Source organism: Lichenostomus cassidix, chromosome 9 (genome assembly GCF_008360975.1).
Source record: "Lichenostomus cassidix isolate B80296 chromosome 9, HeHo_3.0, whole genome shotgun sequence".
NCBI lineage: Eukaryota > Metazoa > Chordata > Aves > Passeriformes > Meliphagidae > Lichenostomus > Lichenostomus cassidix.
Window position 1 is genome coordinate 1115601 of NC_139490.1, and position 10923 is coordinate 1126523.

Below are 10923 nucleotides of genomic sequence, written 5' to 3' on the forward strand. Positions count from 1 at the left end.
TCATGGAACCTCAAAATCCCAGACTGGTTTGGGTGGGAAGGACCTTAAAGCCCATCCACTTCCATGGCAGGGACATCTCCCATTGTCCCAAAGTGCTCCAAGCCCCAATGTCCAACCTGGCCTTGGACACTCCAGGGATCCAGGGACAACCCAGCTTGTCCCCACTGTCCTTTGCACAAGGAGTTCTCCTGCCAGCCTCTTCCAGAGGGATTTGGGAAGCTCTTTTCCCATAAACTGTCACCATGCCAGCTGTGTTTGCACCTGCAGCTTTTTCCTATGAGCACCAAAAAACCCTGAACTGAATAAGAAATAAAAATAGATTCATATTTTAAAAATAATTTTTTAAAAAGCATATTTGTATATTAGAATAAGAAACTAAAATGTATATATCTGTGAAGGAAAATTTAAAAGCAGAGTGGAGGAATAACTGACTTGTCAAATTTAATCCTCATATAACTGGTGACTAAAATTACTGTATTTTTTGTTTCAATGCCTGAAAGCTTTATTTAATCCCAGGAAAATCTGGGGACTGTAGCAATTAGGATCAGTTACATTTCTTTGGAAACACTTTCATTTCCATGGCACAGGATATAATTTGGAAAGGGGATCACACTGACTCCATAATCACTGAGTGTTTTCAGCCTGACAGGAGAACAAGATAAAGATTGGTGGGAGGGAAAAGGAGCAATTTCAGTTTGGTATCACAGCCATGGCAAACCCCAAAGCTGGGCTCAGCAGCCAAAAAACCAACAAAGTGACAATATTGCCTTTGCTTTGTGCCACTGCAGAGTACAGGGGGTCAAGTTTGCTGTTTAAAATACACACAAACCTGAAATTGTTTCAGTGCAACCAAAAAAAAAGTCACTTTTAGGAAGTAATTAAAGCAATAACTCCATTGGAACATAGCAGATGTACAGAATCCCAGATTAACCCTTGCACTGCTTCACCACCCTTGCCATGGAGACAATCCTCCTGAAAAATGGATGGAAACATTTATTTTCTGCATTTTGAAAATATTAATTACTGAGGGGCGTATAAATGGGTTTAAATCAATTGGTGGCCATTGTGCTTTCTTGGAAAATCAACTTCCACTTTGCTTCCTGTTGTGGTTCTCAGCTTTATTAATTTCAAATATTAAATGCGAAATGTTTGTTTCAATGAGCTCAGGTTGTTATATTGCCTTTATTTGTTTCATTTTTGAAGTCAAGCAGCCTCCAAAAAGTGATCTGGATCTATAATAATAGAGTTAATTTGACAACAAAATTTTTAAAAATTAAAAAAAATAGAAATTATAAAATAAATAGAAGAAAAAGAAATAGAAGAAGGAGAAGGAGGAAAGTCTACTTTGAGCATCTTACAAATAAACCAATTTTTAAGCTAAACCTTGGTGGGGAACTTGCACATCTTCCACACCCAGAGTATGTTGGGTAGATTTTGATTTAAAAAATAATGAAAATATTTCCAGTTTCTCTTTTCCCCCTAAAGACTTCAGGGAGATTTATTATACTTCTGCTCATAATTAATGCGTGAAATTAGATAATTGTAATTAAGCTCATTGTGGGCTTTCCTGCTTTTAATAATTCCAAGTAATGAGGTCTGTGTTGTGCATTTAATGTGCCTGTTGTGCTCTCAGCCTGCTACAATTAAATCCATTAGAACCCAGAGTGCTCAAAGGGAATGGGAACATCCTGGGTTGGGAAAAATATTTCCCTAACTGCAGCCTTCAGTGTTTCCTCCAGAATCCAGCATTTTCTGTTGGGGAAATCATGGCTGAATTTGCACATTTGGATTTGTAATGTGAATTGATGGAGATGCTGTAAGGACTGCAATGTTTCACCCAATATTTCAGTCTGGGATGTCCTTGATTGTGACCTTCCAGGGCCTAAAGGAGAGCTGGAGAGGGACTGGGGACAAGGCTGGAGGGACAGACACAGGGAATGGCTTCAGAGGGATAGAGAATAGGATTTGATGGGATTTTGGGAAGGAATTCCTGGCTGGGAAGGAATTCCCAGAGCAGCTGTGGCTCCGTGGATCCCTGGAATGTCCCAGGCCAGGCTGGATCACCCTGGGACAGTGGAAGTGTCCCTGCCAGGGCAGGGGTGGCTCTGGGTGGATTTAAGGTCCTCCCAACCCAACCCATGACAATGTCACTAACCCTCCTGTCCCCAGCTGGAAATGGACCTGGCCAAGGAGGAGGCTCGGCACAAAGAAGCAATTCTGAAGGTCAGGGAAGAAGCCAGAGTGGAGCTGGACCTGGAGAGACAAAAACAGCAGGAATTGATCACAAAATACCAGAGAGAACACGAGGAGCTCCAGCAGAAGGTGTGCAATGCTCCAGAGAAAACTTGTGGCAGAAGATCATGGAAAACCAGTAAAAAATGGGAATGTGAAGGAGTAAAACCTTCTTTATGTGTCATCCTTTATCTGGATGATACAGTACTTTTTCCCAATCTTGGTATATTTAATTTTTTTTAATGGAACAGGCTGAAAATAACTACTCCAGTTCAATTTAATTGGTGTGGAAGTTCTTTCTCATCTCGTATTTTCACCACCATCTATTTCCATCTATGTCCCTGGAGTAGTTAATTACATTTAATCTGACATCATCATTTTTTAAAAGCTTGGGACTGTTTCAGGCTATGATGAGGCACCACAAACCCACATTTTATCCCTTCCCAAATGAACCCAGCAGCTCTGGGGTGAGTTAAGGCCTGCTGGGCTGGACTGCTGCTGCCACCACAAATTTTATTTAGAAATGGAGAAATTATACCTGTAACCTGAGGTTTCCAAAGATTTGACACAATTCCTGAGAAATCTGGAAAAAAGAAAAAAGAATGCAATGAGGTTATATTGTTATTTAAAATCTGGGACATTGTGCAGTGGTTTAGAGCTAAAATAAGTTTGGCTTTGTTCTCCTGACAAATATTTAACCATGATTTCTAAACCCTGAGGAAACACTGACTTCCAGTAAATTTAACTTGAAGTTCAGTTTTCCCATTTTTACCTCAATGTCTCTGATCTTGAACACACTAATTAATCTCTGAGTTCTCAGTGAGTGTTAATTAATTTGCAGCTCTCTGGTGTCCTCTGAGGGCATTATGTAAATTCAGAGCATTTTTTTCCCTCTGAGGACCTGTAAGTTTGAATTTGTTGGTTTTTTTCCTCAAGTCAACATTTGTCTGCTATTAATTCTCCATATTTAGAGGTACTGAGTGGAGATTAACTGCTGTCTGATGTCACCCAGATCCCAGGTTTGATATCCAGTGCCACCAAGAGCTTGAGGATGGAAACTGAAATCCTGGAGAAGAAACTCCAAGATGCCCAAATGAAACTGGCAGAGAAAGATGGAGACAAGGAGAAAGAAATCCAGAACCTTAAAAGGCTCATCAGTGAACTTGAATTCCAGCTGACCATGGAAAAGAGCAACAATGAATCATTCCAGAACAAACTGAGGAAAGAAATTAAGCACAAGTCAGATGAACTGGAAAAATTAACCCAGGAGAGGACGCAGCTGATTCACAGTTTGAGTCAAGTTCAAGAGGAGGTAGGAGCATGACCTGGGAAATGCCTGGGTATTTTTACTGGGAGACATGTGATTTCTAGAATCATGCAAAGTTCTGGGTTTCAGACCAGAAAATCCAGTGAAATGCAAAGATTTCTCAAACAAATCCATCATTATTTCCTAAATATGGTAGATCACAAAAGATGTGAAGTTTTAATTCAGCAAAGACTTAAATTAGTGTTTTATAGGCAAACATACCTATTTTTCGGGTCCTGCAAGGCCTTTCTTAGTCTGTAGCCTCATGTCCCACTGCCCAAACATGGGTAAACAACCAAGAATTCCCAGTTTTTAGAGCAGAAAACACAGTTATTTCTCCTTCCTTGAACTGGTGCCCCAGCTCCCACCAGTGCAGCCACCTTCCTTAACTCAGGAATGCATAAAAATGAATTAAATGCAAAGAGAAATTTGACTGATGGATATTCTGACCACAAACATTTGCTGAATGTTTGGAATATAATGGGAAGGGAGGAAAGAGCTGCTCCATGAGAAATGTGGAGTCAGGACTGGAGATAAGATTAGGCTGGAATGTCCAAAGCAATTAAGTGGCAGGAAAAAAAATTGGTCAACGGTGAAAATAAAACTCTTCCACATGAATTAGTGCTGGGGTTGGCACTGATGTTTTCCTTGGAAAGGTTAGGAAAGGAATTAGAGGAGGAATTAGAGTGAGGCTGTGCCCAATCTGTGCCCAATCCAGGATGGGGACATGGGACAGAGGGGCCTTGGCAGTGCTGGGACAGCAGAGGCACTCGATGGCCTTTCCATGAGTGATTCCATGACTCCATGCATTCATACCTCATTCCAGGATTCCATTCCCAGCAGGGAAAAGCAGCATTGACAGCCCTGGGTGTCACTCCATCTCAGTCCTCTGCCTTTCCTTCCCAAGAGCAGCATTGCCAGTTCCTCCAGCTGGGCAGGAGAGCAGAAATACCTTCTGAGCACTTCTGGGATTTCCTGTTGTCAGAGACTGATACAGTTCATGCCTCAAACATGGATTGGATCAGAACACCTGTAAATCCCAGAGAAGTGCTCAGGATTCCCAAGGGAACAGAGGGTGATGCAGGGCCAGTGTCCCAGGCCAGTTCAGGTTTGGTGGATGGAGCTTTTCCCAGGGTTGATCTTGCAGAATTCCCTGCTGCAGGGTCAATATCCCAGGCCAGTTCAGGTTTGGTGGATGGAGCTTTTCCAAGAGATTTTCCCTTTGCAGAATTCCCTGCTGCAGACCCAGTGTCCCAGGCCAGTCCAGGTTTCATGGATGGAGCTTTTCCCAGCGTTTTTCCCATTTCAGAGCTCCCTCCTGCAGGTCTGTGTCCCAGGCCGTTTCAGGTGTGTCGGAGGGAGCTTTGCCCATGTGTTTCCCGTTGCAGAACTCGGTGCTGCAGGACACGGTGCGCCGCGAGTGCGAGGAGCGCTTCGAGCTGACGGCGGCGCTGGGCAAGGCTCGGGAGCAAGTGCTGCAGCTGCGGAGGCTCAGCGGCACCTTCCCGGGCTCGCCGAGCTCCCTGCCGCGGGCCAGCAGCAGGGATGTCCCTCTGGCCGGAGCCTTGGCCGTGCCCAGGGCTGCCCAGGGCCCCGGCCCGGCTCGGCGCGGCAGCAGCAGTGTGGATGTCGTGCCGCCCAAGGGCAGAGCAGCCGCGCCCGGCGAGCCCCCCAGCCGCATCGCTGCCGGCGTCAGGCGCCGGCCCAGCCAGCTCTGACTGCTCACCTGGGAACAAACCACTCCAGCCGCCAAAGGAGACCCCGACTCAGCCATTTCTACAGTTTAAAACCTAGTTAAAGTTTTATTTATTTTTGGTGCTGGAATGTTTACCTGTCCGTTCATTTATTTGCGGTGTAACTAAATGCTGAGTGCATTTCGAGGTGAGATGAAAAGAAGTCTCTCCAAGAGGAGCACGAAGAGCAGCACATCTTCACTGGGTGGGATTGAAATCAGAGAATCCCTGGATCCCAGAAGGTTTGGGTTGGAAGGGACCTTAGAGCTCGTCCTGTTCCAAGGCCCTGGCCCTGGGCAGGGAATAATGGCCCAGAATCCAGGATGGATGGGGCTTGGAGCACTGGGATAGGCAAGGTGGAACTGGATGAGCTTTGAGGTCCCTTCCAAGCCAAACCAGTCTGTGATTCCATGATTTCAAATCTGGGCTCTTATCCACCAGCCCCTGTTTGTGTCCTGAGGCAGCAGCTGGAGTAGAGGGGGAGTGTGGCCAGGGAGGAACAGCACGTAAAATAACGGGAGCAGGAACAGGATCATGGCTCTGGCATGAGGGAGTGTCCAGCTCCTGGACCCACACCAAGTCCAGAACAAATATTTCCCTTCTCCCCCTCCCTCCCAGAACCCTGAGCTCCTGCTGCTAAGCAATAAGCAAAATAGGGAAATGTCAGGGACCCTTTTTCACTGGCTTTTGAAAACTATTTCATGAATCTCACCATGTCAAGGAAAGTTTACCAAGTGTTTTCCATGGTGGGATGAAGGGCAGCAGCACAAAGTGCCACGGAGGATGTGGACACCTCATTATAGCCCTGAAATTTTAGGAAATCAAACTTCCTGAAGGGAATATTTCTCGTAGCAGTGGTGTCAGAGACCTTGCTGCTCCAGAGCTCTAGGCACGAGGCAAAGCCAAACAAAGCTCCAGGCTCGGAACAAACCTGTCCCTGTGGATCCTACCCTGCTGGCTGTGGGCACAATTCCAGCCCTTCCCTTGGGGAAAACATCCCATGGCACAGGATTGGCTTGTCCTTCCCTGATGGAAAGGCTTCAGTTTGGCCCAGACAGAGCTGGTGGTGCTGCCTGCTCTGCAGTGAGAGCTCCTAACAGACCTAAACCTTCCCTAAAGGATAGATCCCCCGTGCCAGGCCTGCTTCCTGAGGGCAGGACAAGGGGGATTGGGCTGATCCTTCATGGGAGCCCCAAACACGATCCAAGGTTTGGCCAAACCCCTCATCATTAACCCTCCAGGAGGGTGGAGCTGGGTGGGATCCATCCCTGCTCCCAGGTGAGAAGGGACAGGACAAGAGGAAGCCACAGAATCTCAGTGCCTCAGTGTGGCTCACCCTTTTCCCCTTGAAGTTGCCCAAAATGTTCTGTTCTCCACAGACAATGCTATGGAGACCATCCCATGTCTGGTCCTGCTGGAGATGGGATTAGCACTTACCATGCACAGCTTGCCATGGATTTCATGTCATTCCCTCTGGGATATCACAAACCAAAGCTGGGATGATGAGTAGACCTTGCTCTGAGGTGTGTGTAGGATCTGGGATCCCGACTGTGCCTTGCAGATGGAGTTTTTCTACAAAAGAAGAAATCATTACTGCAGAAAAAAAGCATCTTAGTTCCTTAGCAGTGTTAAAAGTGCATGGAAATAGAAACTGATGCCACAGATCATTAAAATGTATAAATCAGAATAAAAACCAGACTATCTTTCTTTGTGCTATGAGTTTTCAATACCAAAAGAAAAGCAGGATAATGAAATTGGAGAAATTTAATTTCTCAGACAAACCCCACACAGTTTCACTTTTAGCTATTCAAAACAGGCCCTTATTTCCATCATGAAAATTCAGTGTTGGATTTTGGCCTTGGTGGTTACAGGTGGTTCAGAGTGTCCTGCTGAAGGAAGAACAAACCCCAAACACAGCTGCAGTGGTGTCAAACACAAATCCAGGGCTTTCATCCTCCCAGTACAGGACAGAATTCCTCTGGGTGGGATAATAAAAAGGGCACTACCAGGGATTCATGTGGAAGGGATTTTAACAGCAGAGATATAATTTATGTGGAGCATCTGCCATTGCCCTGGGGTTCCCAGATCATGATAAACCTTCCCATGGATTGCTTTCCTGTCCCTCCAGCCTCTGGATCCTGCCTGGAGTGATCCCACTGTGCTGCATCCACCCTGGGAGCAGGGATAGTGCCAGGGTGGGCTCTGCTCCTTCCCAGGAATCCAAGGCATGAGCACAGGTGCCACCAGAGATGTCAGGGGATGGAGACTTTTCCACTGAGGCTGCTTTGCCCAAGGTGTCTCTGAGGCCACTTTTCCAGGCCCCACATCCCAACAGTGTGGCTGAGATCAGCAGGGCTCAGGCTCTGGCGTCAGACAGGGAGTGAAAACAGGGTGGGAAATGTCAGGGAAAGGGGAATAACCCAGGGGGGTCCAGGAGGGGAGGAAAGGGCTGACATTTGGGAAAGTCTCAGTGTGAGAGAACGGAAAATGTCCTCCCTTGGAGCTGTGCAGCCAGGGAGGATCCCTGGGCAGTGCTGGAGCCCCTGGGCTTGAGTCATTCAAAGTGGGTGGGAAAAATCCATGGAAAATGTCCTGTCAGGAGCAGCCCTGTGCTGCAGGAGGGGCTGAACCAAGCGACCCAAAGGGTATTTTCCATCTCCCAGTTTATGGGACATGGAAAGTGGTTTGGTTTGGCCTCCTGACAGCCTTTCCCTGCAGGGAATAATGCCCAGCTGGAATGTACCTGCTTTGAACTGCAGGGAAAGAGTCCTGGCAGAAACCTGCTGGGCACAGGAGCCTGGAGATCCACAGAATGCAGCAGGTTCTTCTTCCTGGGGGAGTCACACTGTCTGTCCTGCCCAAATCTCCTTCATCATCATCATCATCACAGACTGGGTTGAGCTAGAAGGACCTTAAATCCCATCCAGTGCCATGGCAGGGACACCTTCCACTGTCCCAGGCTGCTCCAAGCCCCAGTGTCCAGCCTGGCCTTGGACACTGCCAGGGATCCAGGGGCATCACAGCTTCTCTGGGCACCCTGGGCCAGGGCCTCACCATTCTCACAGGGAACAATTCCTTCCCAAAATCCCATCTAACCCTGCCCTGGGGCAGTGGGAAGCCATTCCCTGTCCCTGTCCCTCCAGCCCCTGTAACTCAGGCATTGCCCTCTCCTGACATCCCTTTTCCCACACCCAGGGCAGCTGAACAGCAATTCACTGACAGGCTGGCACATCCCCCAGGCTGGATTTTGGGAATTCCAGCTGCTCTGCTCCATGGCTGGTGCTGAGGTTGGGCACTGGGAAATCAGGAATGAGGGGTGGAGCAGGACTGGCTCTGGAATGATTTCTGTCGGAAGAAGCTCCTCAGCAGCCCCAGGCTGACCCTGCTCACGGAACATTTCCATGAAATCCATTCCAGCATCCTCTCTGTCCCCAGCTGTTTCCTGTGCACTGTGCTGCCTGCAGGATTTGTTTGAACTCGCCAGGACTGAGTGGTCATTTTAATCACCGTAAAGTTCCAAACAAAGAACCACATGTGCCTTTGGGAAAAGGCCCCAAAAAAGGATCCTCGGGAGCAGCTGGGAGGCGCCCGGGAAGGGTCAGACGTGGAGCAGGATTTACGGACGCCGTGGGTGTAACCAAGTAGCAGCACAGCCTCACTGGCTGCCAACTCCTGTCTATTTGCTGATGTCTGGTTTTGGGGGCTGTTTTTGTAGATTCCTTCTAAAAATAACCTCAGAACCTCCTTGGAGGGTGATGGACGCAGTAACTGGAGCTGAATGAGGCAGGAATTCACCCGCTCAAGCTGGACACAGGAAGAACTTGGATTGCTGATCCCTGGGTAAAAAGTTGGTAAAAACACCAGGATTTGCTGTGAATTAATGCTCATAGAAATCCACAGAAATCCTTTCTGGCTGGCTCTGGGCAAGGATGTTCCAAACCTGCTGAAGATTCATCTGACAGGGAAACAATCCTTTATCCACAGGACTTCCATCAGGAGAGCATCTTTGTGTGTTCCTGACCCCAGCAGCATCAGAGATGTGGGGAATCCACGGCTGGGCAGGGCCATGCAGGAGAGCTATGGAATATCCTCTCCCCTGGGTCACAGCACAACTCAGGGTTCATGTAACAAGCATTTAATCCAAAGCCAGTGCCAGAAATAACAGGAGAGCAAAAACCTGGGCAGGCTCCTGGCACAGAGCAGGATGTGTGGAGGAGACACACAGATCCCAGAAGGCAAAAATCTCCAGGGATCCCTCTTTGCCTGGGCCAGGGAAAATGATTCCAGGACCTTAAGCCTCATGATCACCATAGCCCTGAGAGCACAGGCAGGACACTCAGTGCTCAGGGTGTCCACGGAGCTGTGGCTGCCTCTGGATCCCTGGAATGTCCAAGGCCGGGATGGATGGGGCTTGGAGCAGCCTGGGACAGTGGAAGGTGTCCCTGCCATGGCAGGGATGGCACTGGATGAGCTAAAAATCTCTCACCTGGGGAGATTCACATTCCTGCTCTCTGCCCAAGGTCACTGCTGGCTCTGCTCCGTGGCTGCTGAGGAGAGGAGGGCAGAGGGAAGGTGTCGCTGCTGCCCTTGTGTCGCCAGGGGAATCTGCGAGGAGTCCTGAAACAAAAAGCAGCCTCAGGCCATCCCCATCCACCAAGGAAGGCAGCCAGAGCTCCCTGCTCAGGGCCAGATGTCAGAGATAACATCTCTGCTCGTGCTTGCGGTTTCCTTGATGGCAAAGCATTGCTGTGCTCTCCCCCTGCCTGGCCAGGCCTTCTGAGCATCGTGGTGGATAAAAATACGGAATTCTGGAGGGCTGGTTTGGGGCTGGGCTGGCCCGGGAATCCCAGCCTGGAGAGACACCCACGGGATGCTGAGGAGGGGGGAGGAGATGCTCTTTGCCCAGGGAGGATGTGGTTTATCCCCTCGGAAGGGATGGCAGTGACAGCTCCAGCCTCTGCCCTCCCCTGTGTTCTCCTTCCGTCATTGTCACCCCACGTGTGGCCTCAGACCAGCTGTCTCCTCAGCATGGGGGGAGACTCTGAACCATCTCCAACTGGCAGAAAGGTGCTGAGGATGTTTCCTTTTCTAGAGGTATTGAGGCACAGAAAAGCTTTCAAGGCTTTGAGCAAAACCTGAGCTTCTCACCCTCTAAACCAAGTTAAAGTGGGAGTTCAGGCATTTGGGTCCCAGCTCCTGGTTTTTCCATACAAACCTGGGGTCCCAAGTCGTGAAGGAATTTTGAGAAGCTGCACTGATCACTGAACAGGGGGAATTAAATCTGTGGGAGCCCTTTAGGATATTCACTTGGTTTAAGATCATTTTGCTGTGGAATCAACCTGGCCTGGAATATTCCAGGGATCCAGGGGCAGCCACAGCTTCTCTAGGACACCTGTGCCAGGGCCTGGAGGAGCTCAGGCTGTGCTGAGAAACCCCAATTTCCCTTCCCCTTTGGAATTTGGGTGTCCAGCCGAGGGTGTGACCTGGGGCTGCTCTGTCCCCATGGCCCAGGGTGGGACATTTGTCCCCTCGGTGGCTTTGGGTGCTCAAGCCCAGCAGAGCTGGGAGGGCAGGGGAGGCTCTGCTGGGCTCTGCAACACTTCCACCTACAGAGGAAACCCAGAACGGCAGCAGGAGCACCGCGGCATCCCG

General features: G+C 48.8%; 1 protein-coding gene across 2 annotated transcripts in view; it reads left to right on the forward strand.

The window, feature by feature from the left end:
* The window catches only part of LEKR1 (leucine, glutamate and lysine rich 1), a 30505-nt gene extending 23525 nt beyond the window's left edge, over nucleotides 1-6980 (forward strand). For both annotated transcript variants that reach the window (XM_085068907.1, XM_085068906.1), the window contains exons 10-12: nucleotides 2170-2322; nucleotides 3245-3544; nucleotides 4927-6980. In XM_085068907.1, the coding sequence (XP_084925033.1) occupies nucleotides 2170-2322; nucleotides 3245-3544; nucleotides 4927-5256 (783 nt within the window). In that variant the 3' untranslated portion in view covers nucleotides 5257-6980. The remainder of the gene's footprint in view (nucleotides 1-2169; nucleotides 2323-3244; nucleotides 3545-4926) is intronic.
* The last annotated feature ends 3943 nt before the right edge of the window (nucleotides 6981-10923 follow it).